General features: G+C 36.8%; 3 protein-coding genes across 4 annotated transcripts; all 3 read left to right on the plus strand.

Annotated features, from left to right (window-relative positions):
* Positions 1–2,330: 2,330 nt before the first annotated feature.
* On the plus strand, positions 2,331–6,646 carry LOC131357737 (uncharacterized). Its single transcript, XM_058396998.1, has 6 exons — positions 2,331–2,460; positions 3,196–3,537; positions 4,479–4,814; positions 5,238–5,357; positions 5,771–5,814; positions 5,898–6,646. Exons 1-6 carry the CDS (start codon positions 2,385–2,387, stop codon positions 6,024–6,026), a joined length of 1,047 nt encoding a protein of 348 aa, XP_058252981.1. The 5' UTR covers positions 2,331–2,384; the 3' UTR covers positions 6,027–6,646.
* Positions 6,647–7,224: 578 nt separating this feature from the next.
* Positions 7,225–10,833, plus strand: LOC131357735 (uncharacterized). 2 transcript variants are annotated; one of them, XM_058396995.1, is made up of 6 exons: positions 7,225–7,566; positions 7,722–8,066; positions 8,905–9,240; positions 9,422–9,541; positions 9,925–9,968; positions 10,090–10,833. In XM_058396995.1, the coding sequence occupies exons 1-6, from the start codon at positions 7,443–7,445 to the stop codon at positions 10,216–10,218; spliced, it is 1,098 nt and encodes a 365-aa protein (XP_058252978.1). In that variant the 5' UTR covers positions 7,225–7,442; the 3' UTR covers positions 10,219–10,833. The 2 variants fall into 2 exon arrangements, with proteins under 2 accessions (XP_058252978.1, XP_058252979.1); XM_058396996.1 differs by having other exon boundaries at positions 7,725–8,066.
* Positions 10,834–12,802: 1,969 nt separating this feature from the next.
* On the plus strand, positions 12,803–15,847 carry LOC131357739 (immunoglobulin kappa light chain-like). Its single transcript, XM_058397001.1, has 6 exons — positions 12,803–12,882; positions 13,158–13,508; positions 14,140–14,484; positions 14,651–14,770; positions 15,018–15,064; positions 15,310–15,847. The coding sequence occupies exons 1-6, from the start codon at positions 12,837–12,839 to the stop codon at positions 15,442–15,444; spliced, it is 1,044 nt and encodes a 347-aa protein (XP_058252984.1). The 5' UTR covers positions 12,803–12,836; the 3' UTR covers positions 15,445–15,847.
* The last annotated feature ends 3,344 nt before the right edge of the window (positions 15,848–19,191 follow it).

Consider the following 19,191-nt stretch of genomic DNA (forward strand, 5'->3'; position numbering starts at 1 on the left):
TTTACACAGTCTTTTGAAGAGTGTTAATAACTTTAGAGTTAATTGTATGAATTCAATGAGCATGATGATAAATTACTAGATTTGTGTACTTAGTAACTAGCTCAGTGTTTAGAGTACGGATAATGATCAATAATTCATATATAAAATATAATCGAAAGCACATGAACTTCCCTGAAGTTGTTTATTTTCCTGTAACAGCATGAGTTTGGTTACTCTTAGACATCAGGAATTAATTTTAATTTATTTCTATATAATTTGAATATACTGAAAACTTTCCCTGATGTCAGAAATTATCATCAAGCTGAACTAAAGCTGAGTGTAAATAAATATAAATATATCTGACAGCTAACAAAATAAGCAAACACGCTATTGTGTGTTTAAAGCAGATTAATTTTGCATTGTGTCTGAAAAAGACAAAGAAAAAAATAAAGGTGTGGCCTGAGACAAACAAGAATAGTTACACATCCTGTGGAAAGTTTTTGAGAACTTCTGAGTATCTGGGGTGGTCAGAGTGGCCTGCAGAGATGAAACACTCAGATCTGCAGTGTGTGAAGGGGCAAAGAGACAAACAGAAATACAAAACCACCAAACACACCACACACACACACACATGCACACACACTCCTACACACAAACACACCACACACATGCACATTCACACACATCTCCCACACACAAACAAACACACACACATGCACACACATCTCCTACACACAAACAAACACACACACGCACATGCACACACATCTACATAATGAAATATTGTAAGAAAAATACAGCATATTATATTTAATATATAATTATATATTATTTATATAATAAATATATTATATAAATAATATATATAAATATATATATATAAATATATATAATATATTTATTTAAACTGTATGCATTTAGATTGATTAGCATGATTTCTTGCAACATAAATATTAAGTAATTTATTATATTTCTGTGTATTAAACACTGTTTAATTCCACTTTTTTCATTTTCCTCTTGTCACTGAAACTCATTTCCAGAAAAGGTTTGAAAAGTTAATCATGTTCTATCTTATGACACACCATTTTAATATTTCTGTTTTAAGTCTTTGTGTTAAGGCATGGTGTTTCTGAGTTGGGGGCGGAGAGAAAGAGAGAGAGAGAGAGAGAGAGAGAGAGAGAATGTGATTGGTTAGTGTCACACTGTAGTGAAGGAGGAGTCACATTAAGGCCTGAATAAAACTCCACCTACATCCACACAGACCTCACAGATATTCTGTTCATGATCATGAACCAGAAAAGGAGGCATTAGATATTCTTTCCTTTCAGAGAGAGAGAGAGAGAGAATAATCATTTCAACATTGACAAAAAACAGAAATCCTGGGGACTTGGAATTTCTATTTTTTGCCAATGTTAAAATGATTATACTTGATTTTTTTCAGTATCTTGAGTAACACACTTTTTAGCTTTAATCATGCTCTAACCCAGTTGTGCTTCACCATAAACTCCACAAGTAGCTTTATGTCTCATTAAAATTCAGTAAAGGCTCTTGTCCTGCCATCGCTGCCTCCTAGCTTCATCTTCATATATCAGATTCAAGTAATTATTAACATACTAGTTATCCTGAAACCATTACACTATTAGTGAAAGAAAGAGGTCAGTTAGGAAAAAGGGAGCTTTGTAGTTCAATGGCTTGTAGTTAAAGAGTTCTTCAAGTGATCTTCCTAAAACAGACACTGTTTGAAACACTTTCTGCTTGTGGACACCTGACCATGTGGTTTTTCCCCCAAACTGATGTCTCAAACTTGGAGGAACACAATTGTATAGAACATCCTTGTATACCGTAGTATTGACATTTTCTCTCACTAGAAATAAGAGACCCAAGCTTATTCTTATTGTATAATAATGCCATTGTGTAGGCCAAACTGTGGAAAAACTCAAACAGCCTCCTCAGGGCCATAACCTCAACATCTTGGAGATGATTTGGAGGGTTTACTGTGCACCAGGTTTTCTCAGAAGACCACACTACCTGACCTCACTAATACTCCTGTGGAAATACCAACAGTGATGTTCCAAAAACCACAGAAAGCCTTCCTAGAAACGGGGAGAATAACTGCAATGTTCAAGAAATGCATATGGGTGTAATGGTCAAGTGCAACATGCTTTTGTATACACAGTGTACTACTTTCTATGTGGTAGCTCATCACCTCCTTACCTTCCTTTAGTTTTTTTTTTTTTCTTGTTGATGTTTCATTTCCTATTTGAAGTGGAAAAAGGTTTCTACAAAAAGGTATGAGGAGGAGCCACAGTCTCCTGACAGCTTTCTGGTATGTGTACTAATACACTGGAAGTCTGTGAGGTCACTATCAATTTTGCCACAAAGTGACATGTTGAGAAAGAGGAGACATGCTTTACCCAGACCACAGACTGAAGCTGCTGCTGCTGATGATCTGGATTATAGTGATACTTTTTAATAAAACTGGTAAGTGTCCACGGTTTTGTATGTTTTTGATTATAAATAGGTTTCCGTAATGACACAAATGACACAAATAATCTACAGTTCAAAGAAGGTTATTACAAGGGCATCAAAGTTTGACCTTCCGTCTCGTAAAAATCGCAAGTACTGAAATGTACATGTATCCAACAAGATGTACAGTTCAGAAAAATAATTTATTAAGTTATTAATAATTTTTAACAAACGTTTTACAGAGATAAAACGTTTTTATACTGTAAGATCAAATTCAGTTTGGTTTTATAAGCTTCGACCAGATTTTTTTATTAAATCACTAATAAATAGTAACAAGATCTCATGAGATTTTATTAAGGCCACTTAATCTAAAATCCAGCCTATTTCTTCTTAATTTTCTTCCTAAACAAGTTATTTTACCATGAAATTTTATTGTTAAGTGTTTAACAATATTAACTTACATTAGAACGATATAGCTGATTTCAGTCCTGGTTATACTGGGAAGTTTAATGGTTATTAAGCACAATGCGTGTAGCTTGCTAATATTTCATTTAAATTTTATTTGATGTTAGCCACAATATTAGCGTTCCACCACGATGAAAACTTTCTAAAGTGCCAGAAAACATTTATACATTTAAAACCAGTGAGTGCACTAAACCTCTACTATTTTTTATTTATATCTATGATATTATAGTTTTAGTAAGTTTAGGTGCATTTGTTCATGTTTCATTCTTAATTTCTTGATATTAGATTCTACAGAGAACAATGATATCTCTCAGCCTGACCCACTGATCGCTGCTGATGTTGGTGATAACGTGACTCTGCGCTGCTTTACACTGGAAAATGATATCTCTGGATACATCATTTGGTATCAGCAAAAAATCGGACACGAGCCTCGCATAATAGTCGCAGTCCAACATGAATCCAGTTATGAAAATGAGTTCAAGCCACCGAAATTCAACATCAATAAAGAAAAAAGGAAATACCATTTAAAAATCGCTCACGTGGAACCATCAGATGAAGCCATGTATTACTGTGGATATAGAAAATTTTTAACGAGGTTTGGAAATGGAACATTTTTAGCAGTCAGAGGTAAGAATTTTTCAATGTGTAAAAGTTGTGACATGATTTCACAATGTGACAGTAATCACAATGTTTCACGTAATACCTTATTCTGTATATCCTGTATAATATCTTATTCTGACTTAATAACTTCTTGTTTCAAGATATTATGTTGCTGTTTCAAGATGTTTGACCAAACTTGGATGAATTTATGTGAAGTACCATCATCAGATACTGTAAACATGAGCTAAATTTCATTACAGCAACGTCTTACTTACTTACAGTCAGGGAAGCAGCATACAAAATGAAAATGATAAGCTGATATCCATAATTTAGTCATAGGTACTGATTGCAGGGTATTTAATATTAAGTCCAAATTACACTGATTTCTGGAAATATTAAGTCAGAATTAAATCAAACTTAATGTTTAAAGTTCGGGGCTTCTGTATGAATTAAATTTTCTTATTAATGAATTCGAGTGTTATATTATTATTCTATTCATACATTTAGATAAACCGTGTGTCCTACAATGCTGATGCGTAATTTTATTAAAAAATACAGTAAAACATCATGAATTCCTTAATGCAGAATTTTTGTCTTAATTTCCTTTGTTTTCATAGAGATAAAAGACTTGGTTATTTCACCTTAATAAGCTCAAACAATAAAGTATGTTGATGTAATTTCAGTACAATTTAAACAGCATTCTTATTTGTGTCTATGTACATATAAAAACGTGTATTTGTATACTTTAATTAAAAAAGAATGTACTATAAATGTTACGTATCACGGATCTAGAGTGCGATATTGAACTTGGTTCATCTAAGAGAGTCACATACTGTATTTTTGTGGGGTTTTTTCGTGGTTTCAAATCTATATAATGATTGAAATATGAAATGGTGTGATTATAATTCATGGACCTTTATTATAAAGTTTCAAACTAAGACTCACTCTGTCTATATCGCACTGACCAGGTAATGAAGATGTAAATGTCACAGTGAGGCAGCATAGAGTGTTAGACCCGGTTCCTGCAGGAGCCTCAGTGACTCTGCAGTGCTCGGTTCTCTCTGAGAGCAGAGCAGCAGAACTCCAAGTGCTCTGGTTCAGAGCTGCTGCACCACAATCCCATCCTCAAATCATTTACACTCATCACAACAGCAGCCATCAGTGTGAGAGCGGCTCTTCTACACACACCTGTGTGTACAACTTCACCAAGAACATCCTCAGCCTCAGTGATACTGGAACTTACTACTGCGCTGTGGCCCTGTGTGGGAAGATCGTATTTGGGAACGGGACACAAGTACAGCTGGGTAAGAAGTATTTATTTATTTATTTATTTTATTTATTTGTTTATTCCAGACTACATAACAGTTATTAATCTATAAATTCTGTGCCTTGTACTGGACCATGCAATAAGTTCTCAAATCATTGTTTGCTCACATTTCCGTTTTGAAGAAATGTGTTGGTGTAACATAGAACATCTGAATTCATAGGGAAACAGATTATAGTATAAATGTTTATTAGTCAGGGCTGTGTAGTAGATGTGGCAGAAATTCCTGGTTAAATTATAATCCATGTAATCCACCCAATTTATGATTCATGTTCCCAGAATTTGCTTGTTTTCTGATTTCTTTAACTACTTATGATAAGTTGAAGCTGTAAACGTGTAAAACATTACTAAAATAGTCACATATTGTAGCAGTGTTTATATTGTGATGTTTACTGTGTGACAGTGAGATCTCCGGATCCTGCAGTGATCTTCCTCACTGTAGCTTTGGCAGTGTCTGTGGTTGTGATCTTCGCTTTGATCGTTGCCCTAAACCGTAAAAGGAGCACAGGTGAACAACACAGTGGTAAGTCTGCATTATGAATATTATTAAGGATATTAAATTATTGTCTTATAACACCACATCCTGGAGTTTTTGTCTTGCTTATACCACAGTAAATTGGCAGACCTATTTTTATTTTTAAATTAAATCATACTTTTTATTCACTTATGGTTACATTTAATGCTGTGAATGATAAAAAAAAAAGGAGTTATTTTGTGTTATCACTTACATTTTATCAGCTATAACATTCATTCCCTCCCAAGAATGTTATTAACTTTGATCGAAAACTTTGTAAAGTTTTATCTTTCTAGAGACTACTTTTCTATAGAGAAAAAAATCTCCATTAAAGTTAATAACACAAAAAAATGTGACTGCAGATGAGAGGTCAGTCTCACTATAGAGGTCCAATCATAAAATATGAATTTTCTTCTCTACAGCGAGATTAAAACAAGGTTCTGTGACAGACAAGACTCGCAATCAGGTAAATGTTCAGGATATGTGAAAGCATGATGTTATTAATGAATAAGCAATTAATGATTTAATGATAAACATCCGTTCCTACAGGACCGTGACAAAGAGGAACTGAATTACGCTGCCTTACATTTCAATGAGAGGAGAACCGAAAGAGGAAGAGTCAAGAAACAACCTCAACATATTATTTATTCTGATGTGCGAGGTCTTTCTATAACTTAGATTTGATATATAATATGATTAAGTATTGTTAATTCTGCTCTTTCATGATTTCTCATAATAAAAAAATGACTAATCATTAATCAAGTGACCCAATGTACAAATTTATGTTGTTGAAACCTTGTATTTTAAGATTATTATTCAAATATGTTTTACTACATTCTTGCTATCAATTTTACTTTCTTTCCTGCCCTGCTTTCGTTTGAAGTATAATTATTAATTAAGCACACATTATACAGGCCATATGTTCTCCAAAACCGTTCAAAAGCACACAATTGTACAAAATGTCTTTGTTGACTGTAAATTTAAGATTTCACTTGACTATAACAAAGAGGTTCAAACAGTGTTCCAGCATGACAATGCCCCTGTGCACAAAGCCCCTAAGCTTCATGAAGACATGGTGTAGAGGTTAAGGTTGGAGAGGAAGAACTCGAGTGTCCTGCACAGAGCCCTGACTCTGACTCACCCCCTTTGGGATGGAACACTGACTGCACCCCAGACCTCCTCACCGCCCCAACATCAGTGCCTGATCTCACTAATGCTTTTGTTGATGTATGAACACAAATCCCCACAGCCATGCCCCAACATCTAGAGAAAAGCCTAGAGCCCTACCCACCGCCCCCAACCCCCACCCCTTGGTGTGTGTGTGTGTGTGTGTAGTTACATTTTTTCATTAGATGTAACTATAAATGGTTAAATATCATATATTGCTCAAAAATTAATAAAAAAAAACTAGTCTGTGGTCAAATTTCTGCAATAACTCAAATTTTGCTTCATATTGGCCACCATCACACCAGACTATTGTGGATTTTTTGTGTAATTATGTTTTATTTCTTACTTCTGGAAAATAGTATTTAAAAGTGTCATGATCTTACTCATAATGCTATGTTTAGTATTAATCTCATTCATAAATAAAAAAAAGACCATTGACAATATATCATTGTGTAGGCCGAACAATTAAGCTGCAGGCTCTTTATTGGTACCTAGAATAATGAAGACTACAGTACAGCGAGAGGCAGAGCTTTTTCTTACAAAACCACACCATTATGAAACAGTTTTTTGGGTCTTTTAGGATCTAGGGTTTTGCAATTCCATGTGCCTTGCTAGAAAATAACAGATTTGCTTGGAAATGCTGTTTAGACATCTTACTAAATATTCATGTTCCTTAACAGAAAAAAAATAAATAGATGAATGAATTTCTTAAAAGCCTGCCACCAAAAACACACCTTCTCAGAAAAGGTTGTGCAGCTTATTTCCTTTTTTTCCTGTTGTTAAAAAGTTTAAATTCCTATTTAAAGGTTCAGAAAAGTGTGAGGAGGAGCCTCAGTCAGTTATTTACTGCTCTTAGCTTGGTAGTCTAGATGGTATGTGGAACATTCTGTGACATCAGAGTTTCACGTCATAAATCTTTGCCACAGAATGAGATGTGCTCAGTTTGACCTTAACAAAAGGTTTAGCAAGAGAGGAGACATGCTGTACACAGACCTCAGGCTGAGGATGCTGATGCTGATATGGATTACAGTCGTGCTTTATAATAAACTTGGTAAGTGTGGATGGTTTTCATGGTTGTTAATCATGGTATCACATAGGATCACAGACATAAATACACATTATAACTGATTGATTGTTTTATTATTATTATTATTTTAAATCTTGCTCAAATCTAAGTTAGATGTTTTGTTCTATAACTTTTAACAGCAGATTCTGCACAGACAAACCTCGTCAATCAGCCAAACCCAATTATCACTGCCCATGTTGGTGAAAACGTGACTCTGCACTGCTTTCGACTGGGAGAGAAAGTTACAGAAGCCATTTATTGGTTTAAGCAAAAAATCGGTCATGAGCCTTGGGTAATTGTCAAAGTCCATCATGAACCCACTTACGAAGATGAGTTCCAGCCACCAAAATTCACTATCGAGAAAGAAAAAACGAGCTGCCATTTAAAAATTGCGAATGTGGAAGCATCAGATGAAGCCATGTATTACTGTGGTATTCTAAGCTATGTAAAAGAATTTGGAAAAGGAACATATTTATCAGTGAAAGGTAAGAATTTCAATGTGCACATATCATTTAATTAGTTTTAATTACTGTTATAGTTGAATATATATTTGTCCTTCTAATAAAGTCAACAAATGTATTAATAAATAAAAAAGAAAGATGAGTATTATTTTCTAAGCCGAAAAAAGCTTCAAGTATTGCTTAAACAGTATGTCATGATTTTTTTTTTTTTTTAAAGATACATTTAAAAACTATTTTCTTTAGTCGACTCATTTCCTTTTCTTCATTAGACACCACATGGTTCAACTAGGTGAGAAATTTTATGCCGCTGATTTTCCTTTTCCTTTGTTAACCTGTGAAAATCAAGATCAATATATAAATTAATGACGTATGTATACTTAATTCTTCATAGATTTTTTAAAAATATTGATTATGTATAAGCTTTTTACTTTGCCATGCTGGTCCCCGTTCCTGCGGCAGAGTCGGTGTCTCTCAGTACATGTAGTTGTGCATGTATTATTTCTTAAATTATTGTCTTTAATCCACAACCTACAAATCAATCAGATTTAGGAAGCAACTGTGCTGTGTTATAAAGTGCTATAATTGACAGCAGGGGCTTTCTGAAATGTGTATTAGATGTATTATATGGGTTTAAGGAAAGCAAGAATCAAATTAAGCTCTCAGTCTGTCTATATCACACTGACCAGATGACAGAGATTCTGTAGATATTATGTATCATGGATCTAGAGTTCTTTATTGAACTCATCACATATTGTATCTCTCAGTGCATATAATTTTACAATTTTTCTTGTAGTTACTAATCATCTTCATAATGATTAAAATATGATATAATGTGATATAATTCATGGACCACAATGAACAGGTAATGAAGATGTAAATGTCATGGTGTGGCAGCGCAGCGTGATGGACCCGGTTCCTGCAGGAGCCTCAGTGACTCTGCAGTGCTCGGTTCTCTCTGAGAGCAGAGCAGCAGAACTCCAAGTGCTCTGGTTCAGAGCTGCTCCACCACAATCCCATCCTCAAATCATTTACACTCATCACAACAGCAGCCATCAGTGTGAGAGCGGCTCTTCTACACACACCTGTGTGTACAACTTCACCAAGAACATCCTCAGCCTCAATGATACTGGAACTTACTACTGCGCTGTGGCCCTGTGTGGGAAGATCATATTTGGGAACGGGACACAAGTACAGCTGGGTAAGGAGTTTGAGGTTTTATCAATAATACAGAAGAGATCTTTTAACTTGTTTAATAAATACTGGTGCAATCGTCTTCACTTTTTGTTTTTTTACAGCATATTAACTCTCTTATTTTTACAGTTTCTTTCATGTCTACATGTTATAGAAGTGTTTATTTTGTGATGTTTATTGTGTGACAGAAAGATCTCTGGGTCCTGTAGTGATCTACCTCGCTGTAGCTTTAGCAGTGTGTGTGGTTGTGATCTTTGCTTTGATCTTTATCTTAAGCTGTGAAGGGAGAAACGATGAACAACACAAAGGTAAATCTGCATTTTGACTTCTTAAAGTACATATATTATTACAAATCTTATAATATTTATATTGTATACAATTAGTCACCAGTTTATTAGAAATATCCATTAATCTATATTTATTTATTTATTTATTTATTTATTTATTTATTTATTTGTCTTTATTCAATTATAGTTAAATTTAATGTTGTAGAATGTCCAGAAAATAAAGTTAATCTGTATTATCACTTATACTATAGCAGCTAAAAACAATCCCTCCTAAACATTGCTTCTTTTTTTCTTTAATTAAGTTAATAAAACGTTCTGAAAATAACAACTAACAAATTAACTGCAGATGAAAAGTCTCACCATGCAGATTCCTTCAAAACAAATGTCAATTTTCTTCTCTACAGTGAGATTAAAACCAGGTTCTGTGACAGACAAGACTCTCAATCAGGTAAATATTCAGGATATGTAAATGCATGATGTTTTCCATTAATAAGCAATTAGGTTTTGCAATAAAAGTCAAAATTCAGATATCAAATATGTCATTTGTAATCTCAGATCTGTTCCTACAGGACTGTGACACTGTGGAGGTGAATTACGCTGCCATACGTTTCAATGAGAGGAGAGCCAAAAGAGGAAGAGTCAAGAAACAAACTCAAGATATCATATATTCTGATGTACGAGGTCTTTCAATAACTTAGATTTGATCTCTAAACTGATTCAGTGTCATTATTTCTGTTATCAGATTTAATTATTACTGTGGAAATATCATTTTATAATGATTGTACAGGCGTGTAATTTTGTTGTTTTTTTAACAAAAACAGAAAATCTGACATATTATCTAAGTAATAAAACACATGATGTTGTGTGTAAAATAATCAGTGATGTTGAAGTGTGATGCAGCCTGACAGAAAGGAAGCAGTATGAGGTAATTTTTTTGTCTGGTGGTCACATGATAATGATGTGATTTACAGAATTATAGCTGAATTTGAAGAAAAAATATAATTACACAAAGTATTAGTTCATCAATCTCAGGAAAACACTAATTTTATCTATCTAATTGTCATTTTTCTTTGCTCACAATTTTGCTTTCAAATGAGTATCATGGAAGGGGAGAGCGTTGAGCATTAAATTAGCAAATACAAAAATTTTGGTTAATTTGCCTCCTTGATAATGACAGGAAAACCTTCAGGACATTGATATTATTTAAATGTATTTATTCTAATGAATAATTTACTTCCCATTTCTACTTAGTGCAACTGGGTTGTACTCTCAAAGTGACCTTATCAGTCAATATTACATTATCACTGAAAATAAAGAAAATGAATGGGGCAATATTATTCTTCCCATTGTCTACAATAAATTTTGGTTTTCCTTCCTGCTGAATGTCTCATGTGAATAAATATTCCAAATAGTTAATAGGGGTGATATTTAGTGACACAAATATGTGTTTCTTAGTCACCCAGGTGCAGTTATCTGGAAATTGAGTCATTGTCAACTGGACTTCCTTCTTGTTAGATCGAAACGTCTCACTAATCATCAGAGCAGTTCCTTCAGTCTGAGGGAGGTTGGCAGGATTCCAGAAATTTGTATCCTCTAGGGTCAGTGGAGAGAGTCATTAGGATGTAACAACCCCAGAAAAAGGAGCGTATAGGGTATAAAGATCAGAAAAAGAGAAAGTATCACGCATAACGATTAGAGAATATTACTATATCATGGTTGTTTTGGCCAATATAGAGCTAAACACTTTTCACTGCACTGGACCATGTTCTTCATGTGTTTTGGTGTCCAGTCTTTGGGGTGGACTACATATCCACTGATCCTCTGATCATTATCCCTACTTCATACTTTCTTCCTACTCTTCTTTCTCTGGGGTCATTACATCCTAACAACTCTCCCTAAATCCTAACTATTCAGGGGGAGGAGGATCTTTGACCACCAGATGACACAAAAATGTATTTTTTTGAACCTGTGATGGATGACTCATATATATATATATATATACATACACTATATTGCCAAAAGTATTCGCTCACCTGCCTTGACTCGCATATGAACTTAAGTGACATCCCATTCCTAATCCATAGGGTTTAATATGACGTTCCACCCTTTGCAGCTATAACAGCTTCAACTCTTCTGGGAAGGCTGTCCACAAGGTTTAGGAGTGTGTTTATGGGAATTTTTGACCATTCTTCCAGAAGCGCATTTGTGAGGTCACACACTGATGTTGGACGAGAAGGTCTCCGCTCTAATTCATCCCAAAGGTGTTCTATCGGGTTGAGGTCAGGACTCTGTGCAGGCCAGTCAAGTTCATCCACACCAGACTCTGTCATCCATGTCTTTATGGACCTTGCTTTGTGCACTGGTGCACAGTCATGTTGGAAGAGGAAGGGGCCAGCTCCAAACTGTTCCCACAAAGTTGGGAGCATGGAATTGTCCAAAATGTCTTGGTATGCTGAAGCATTCAGAGTTCCTTTCACTGGAACTAAGGGGCCAAGCCCAGCTCCTGAAAAACAACCCCACACCATAATCCCCCCTCCACCAAACTTTACACTTGGCACAATGCAGTCAGACAAGTACCGTTCTCCTGGCAACCGCCAAACCCAGACTCGTCCATCAGATTGCCAGATGGAGAAGCGCGATTCGTCACTCCAGAGAACGCGTCTCCACTGCTCTAGAGTCCAGTGGCGGCGTGCTTTACACCACTGCATCCGATGCTTTGCATTGCACTTGGTGATGTATGGCTTGGATGCAGCTGCTCGGCCATGAAGTCAATACAATGGGATACTTTAAGTTTCATTTATTAAAACTTATCAAGATGTAATAAGTTGTGAGATGTGAAAACTAACTTTGTGTCCAAAACTTGTCCTGACCGTTGGAGTTAAACAGAAGTAAGAGAAATAATTTCACATAATTTAATGGGGTCATGTTTTACAGTATGCTGTCCATTACATTACAGTGCATTTTCCCTTTTTGGAGCTAAGCAGACTTGTGGTTGAGCTACATACTCAATGGAAATATAGTAGTTTGCAGATCTATATATAGTGCTATACAGTATATAGAGGCAAATGTCAAAAGTTCACCATGGGAAGATTTTCCAAGGCCAACTATACACATACATAACATACATAACAGAGACAGTACTTGTACTTATTGTTTTTTATCAGTGATTTCTTCCTTGGAGGCAACAAGGCTTGGATTTCACATAGAGAGCTTTGAGGTCAGGGGGCTGAGCCTCCAGATGTTTTAAACTCTCAGTAACACCCCTCAGGCTCAGTTTGTTGAAAGAACATGATCATGAACAAACCTGGGGTTTAAGATGGTGATGCTGATGTGGATTACAGTGGTGCTTTTTAGTCAGACTGGTGAGTGATTATGGTTTTAGATAAATATAACAGCATTTGTATTACAAATTTTCTTAAAAATTACAAACAAATAAATATTACTGACAAAATTGGAAGTAATTGATATGGCCAGTCTAGGAACATTTAGTAACTTAAAATCTCACTAAGGTTTGCTATCTGAACTGTTTCTAGAGGTTGAATGTCTAATCAGCGATGCCATACAGCATTTTAATGAGTCTTAAAAGATTTTTTTTTAATTGATGTTTTTTTTGTTGTTTTGTGTCTCCTCACATTAGATTCTTTACAAATAAACGCTGTCTATCAGCCGAACACCTTGATCACTGCTGCTTCGGGTGATAACGTGACTCTACAGTGCTTTCGAACGAATGAAGGAAACACAGATGCTATCATTTGGTACAAACAAGCACCAGGACAAGAGCCTTGTGTAATGGTCACAGTTCAGAAATTAGTACAAAATCACGTTTTTGAAGATGAGTTTAAATCGCCAAGGTTTACTGTTGAGAATTTAAAAGGAAGCTGCAATTTAAAAATTTCTAACGTGGAACCATCAGACGAAGCCGTGTATTACTGTGGATTAAAAATTATTACAATAGTGTTTGGAAAAGGAACATTTTTAGCAGTGAAAGGTAAGAATTTACCTTAATAATTCTTAGCACTGAAATTATTTTTATGTAAAATTATTTTATGAGGTATTTAAAAATGTATTAGCTTAATCTTAAAAACCTATCCCTTTTTTTTCTTCATTATATTTACTTAAAATGAATTTAGACACTGTCATGAATTCATAGAAACACAATCAAGACCTCATTATTGAAAAAAAACAAAAAAAAAAACATTATCTTCCAAACCCAAAAGAATGTTAGGTTTGGGAAGCATTTTGGACTCCTTTATCTTGTTCCCGTTAAACATTTCTTTAATCCGTATTAAATAATTATTACACTATAACGCAGCAATTTTATGTACCGTGTAAAAATACAATAGTATGGAAAAAGATGTTAGATTTTACATTTTATAAATAAGCTCAACATCATGTGTAAATGCTTAAGATTACTGTTTTAAGCTCAGTTTCTTCTTTTGGATCATAAAATGATTATCACATTACAGCCAGAGACAGCCAAAGAATTTTAATAGCATGCTGAATCATACACATATATACTGTATATATACAATAACGCAGTATACGTGAGTGATGAACACTAAAGTAGAGAGAAGAAAAAATTTGGTCAGACCTCACGCTGTCTATATCGCACTGAACAGAAGACGGAGAGGTAAAAGTGTCGGTGTGGCAGCGAGGTGTGTCAGACTCGGTTCCTGCAGGAGCCTCAGTGACTCTGCAGTGCTCGGTTCTCTCTGAGAGCAGAGCAGCAGAACTCCAAGTGCTCTGGTTCAGAGCTGCTCCACCACAATCCCATCCTCAAATCATTTACACTCATCACAACAGCAGCCATCAGTGTGAGAGCGGCTCTTCTACACACACCTGTGTGTACAGCTTCACCAAGAACATCCTCAGCCTCAATGATACTGGAACTTACTACTGCGCTGTGGCCCTGTGTGGGAAGATCATAATTGGGAACGGGACACGAGTACAGCTGGAGAACTCTGGTTGGTGAATAATTTGAGAATATTATATTATTACTTGGGGTTTATAACAAGAAAAGCATTTATGTTTGTCATTATTATGTTATGTGAAATTCTATTTTTTTCTTGGTGATCATATTACAATTTCATATGCAGATAATAATTTGATGATTGTTTTTGTCTCTTAAAGCAATGCCTTATAATCCTGTGGTGATCTGTCTGGGAACAGCGTTGGTAATGTGCGGGATTGTGATATCTGTTCAAACTGTTTTACTCTGTAAAAGGAAAAACTGTCAACAACACAACACAGGTGAGTGTTCAATATAATTGTGTGCATTTATATTCAATACATAGAGTATATAAAAATGTCCTCAGCAGTTATTTACCATTCTGATTCAGTTAATATAATTATTTTATTTGGGTCCATCATGTTAAACTAGAATAAGGTAAATGTTAGCAGTGTCAGATCTTTGGTCAGAATGAGTCATATTGTAGAAGAAAATTTTTATAGAATTTTATAGAAGAAAATCTTCATTACATGATCTCAACTTTTTTAGAGAGTCAGCATGGTGCTGTGATAAACACTGAGGAGACCAACACTCAGGTACTGGTTCACTTGCTACAGAAAGTGACTGAAGAATATAATCTCATCTAATATAATTTAAATGATTTCCATTTAAATTTAGAACAAAACATAAATGTTTAAACTGATCTATTGAGTTCTTGAATGTACAATTCAATAATCATAACGTTCACGTGTATTTGTATATTGTTTCAGTTATGTTGTTTAATAAAAAAGTTAGCCTTTTATTCTTGTAAGGTGTTCTTATTTTATCTTCATTTCCACAGGCTTGTGATGCCATAGAGCTGAATTACGCTGCCTTACATTTTAATGAAAGGAAAACTAAACGAGTGAGAGGAAACCGAGGTCGATCTCAAGACAGCGTGTACTCTGAAGTGAAAACTTCCACCATTACTCACTAAAATAATCTTTAATTTAATTGTGTATGAAATGGTTAGTCTGTTTGATCTGCTTTAATGTTTCTGTGATCTAAATCATATGGATTTTTTGTTCTATGAGAGACATTTACTTATTTTTCTGGCATGGTTTGCCTCCACCAATCTCCTTATATAAAAATATCAATGCAAAAATAAGCTTCTTCGTGAAAACCTTTATCTTATGATGAGAAGTTTCTATCCTGATGGGCATGAACTCTTCCAGGATAACTCTGCCCCCATCCACACAGCACCTGTTTCTATGTTCTTTTACTTGTAATATAATCTTTAAAATTTTCACACCACATTGTCCTGTCAGTTTTCTATAATAATCATCTCGCACTGGTGCCAAGAAGGATCTCAGCAAAGCCTTCCATCAAGAGATTATTCTTGTCCCTGCTCTTCTGTTCTTTCCAAAGAATGTTATTGCATCTTTAGAGTAAAAAAAATGTTAATCAGTAATATAACTAGAGTAAATCGTATGTCTATACTGATGTCTTCTTTGTGTGTGTAAGTGGGAGGAGTCTGTGGTTTAATCGTGAGAAGAAGGAAGTCTGAAGTATCTTACATTACACTTCTGGGAGACCAGAAACGAAAACATTGTGCATATAAAAGAAAAACTCTTTGGCTATTCAGCTTTCTTATAGTATGTTTTGGGTTTTTCTCCATTTTAAAGCTCACAAAATGTCCACAAACTCCACTACAGGAGAAAAGCAATTAACAAAGTACCTGTGTGCAGTTAATTCTCTCACAGGCTTCCTCTTCACATGCTCTGATCCCGCTTAGCTGTATTTTCCAGCCAAGCTTCTGTTCCTCGTGGCACGGCTAAGCTTACTGCAATCAGTGGCATTTGAGGAGCTCCTCAAGGTTGTAATGCACACTGTTGCTAAAAACCTCCATGCTGAAGTATCAAGGTCTTGGGGGAATCCTTATTCTGCTCATATTTTTTTTCCATGGCCACCTCTAATTATTTGCGGTTTCCCCTACCTTCTGCCTCGCCACCTCTAACATTTTGGGGGTCGTTAGAGCACACCCTTTGTTTTCTTTTGCTGCAGAAATCTGTCCCCTTGGTCTGGGTCTGCACGCTCGCTGTTTTAGGGCACCATCATCATTGGGTCCTAAATGCCGTAGGACAAGGGTACATATCCATTTTACCTACTGTCCCCCTCCATTTCAGAGTGTTTTGCCCACTGTCGTTGCCGAACATCAAACCACGTTCCTCCAAGAGAAACTTCTCTCACTTCTGAGGAAAGGGGCCATAGAACATGTTCCGAGAACGAGACTCAGGCTTTTACAGCTGGTATTATGTTGTCCCCAACAAAGATGGGTGGCTGTGTTTAATTTTGAACCACCTTCTTGGGGGTAGGATGCATGCATGTCTGTCTCCTGTTCTGGTATTCTTCTAGTCCTAAGCCTTTCTATCACCGAGACGCAGAGAGTGCTTGGCCTCATGGCAGCAGCAGCCAACATTATCCCTTTGTGTCAGCTTCACATGAGGCTCTTCTAGCTCTGGCTCAGGGGTGCAGGTGTTCATTCCTGCAGCCATCCCTTCAAGGTCATAAGGGTTCCATGCTGTGAGCTTTGTAACCTTCTTATGTGGAAAACACCCCAGTTCCTGACCTTGGGTCCACTCTGAGGGCGCGTCATCATTGCAAGACTCTTTTCGTAGACTCACTTTCAGGCTGGGGAGCAGTCTTGGATGGCTGACCTACCAAGGGTCTCTGGGAGGGCCCTCATCTCTCATGGCACATAAATTTCCTGGAGATTTGGGCCGTGTTTCTAGCATTGAAACACTTTCTCCGACTGCTCAGGGGCTACCATGTGTTAGTGCCCATGGTAGTTTTCTATATCAATCATTTACACTCATTTTCACACAATCATTTACACTCATTTTACACTCATCACAACAGCAGCCATCAGTGTGAGAGCAGCTCCTCTACACACACCTGTGTGTACAACTTCACCAAGAACATCCTCAGCCTCAATGATACTGGAACTTACTACTGCGCTGTGGCCCTGTGTGGGAAGATTGTTTCTGGGAATGGGACGTGAATATAGCTGGAGAACTTTTTAGAATATGGTCAGTAAAAAAAAAATAATTAATTTCAAGTCATTTGTAATTTTTCTCTTTAGCTATTCAATTTTAAATTGTTAACATGGTCAGTTGTTATAAATATGTAAATCATTGCTCAAAGCATTGATCACTTTTATTCCTACATTAATAACCATTGTATCATTTGTTCTGTACATATTCATTATTATGATATTTGATCTACTTCAGTAAGATCTTTAAGTCCTGCAGTGATCTACCTCGCTGATGTGATGCTCCCGCCGTCTTCCAGTCACTGATTAACGAGGTACTTTGAGACATGCTCCATAAATTTGTTATCGCATACATTGATGACATCCTAATCTACTCCGCCAACCGAGAACAACATATTTCACATGTGCATGCAGTCCTACAATGCCTAGCAGAACACAATCTCTATGTGAAACTGGAGCGTGAAACTGGAGTTTCATCGACGTTCTATAACCTGGGGCACGTGATCTTGCATACGGGGGTGGAGATGGACCAAGCTAAAGTATCCACCATCATGTCCACCATCAAAAAGAACTTCAACGTTTCCTGGGGTTTGTGAATTTCTACACACACTTTATTAGGAATTACAGTGCCATTGCCAGCCCATTGACTTCCCTGCTGAGAGGCAAGCCCAAGAAACTTAAATGGACTGATCAACCGCAAGGGGCGTTTCAAAGACTCAAGCACAGCTTCTCATCTGCCCTATACTCTGCCATCCTAACCCCGGGCTGCCATTTGTGGTGGAGGTGGACACGTCGAACTGTGGTATTGAGGCGGTCCTTTCCCAGTGTCAACCAGGTTATGGAAAGTGTGCCTTTTTCTCCCGTAAACTCACGCCAGTGGAAAACAACTATGACGTGGGGGATCAGGAGCTGTTATCTATAAAGGCAGCCTTGGGCCCACCATCCGTTCCTGGTCCTCACAGATCACCGGAATCTCACATATCTCCGAGAAGCGAAATGCCTCAACCCTCGCCAAGCCAGGTGGGCTCTGTTTTTCACACGATTCAGATTCTCTGTTTCCTATCGTCCTGGTTCCAAGAACGGGAAAACAGATGCCCTATCACGCCTTCACGAGACCCTCGAACCACCAACATGCCCGGAAACGATCCTCCCACCGTCCTTCCTCGTCGCCCCAGTTCACTGGAACATAGTGGAGGAAATAGAATGAAGCCATTCGACCGAAGCTCCACCCCAACCTGTCCACCAGTAAGCTCTATGTTCCCTTAGGCCTCCACCAGAGAGTACTACAGTGGACCCACGAAAGCCCCAGCTCAGGACATCCTGGCATCAGCAGAACCATCCAGCTGCTACACCAAAGATTCTGGTGGCCTTCACTAAGCCATGACGTTGAGGAATATGTCTGATCTTGTTCTGCCTGTGCACAATCACGTATGAGCCACCAGCTACCAGAAGGTATTTTAGAACCAATACCAATCCCACGTTGTCCCTGGTCTCACTTATCTGTGGATTTCCTAATGGACCTCCCAGAGTCTTGGGGTTTTACCACAGTCATGGTCATGATAAACCGGTTCTCCAAGGCCTGCAAACTGATCCCCTTGAAAGGTTTACCCACAGCTATGGAAACCGCCCAGGCACCATCTTGGAGAATGTCTTCCAGAACTTTGGCCTCCCCGAAGACATCATCTCAGACCG

The sequence above is a fragment of the Hemibagrus wyckioides genome, linkage group LG08 (assembly GCF_019097595.1).
Source record: "Hemibagrus wyckioides isolate EC202008001 linkage group LG08, SWU_Hwy_1.0, whole genome shotgun sequence".
Taxonomy (NCBI): domain Eukaryota; kingdom Metazoa; phylum Chordata; class Actinopteri; order Siluriformes; family Bagridae; genus Hemibagrus; species Hemibagrus wyckioides.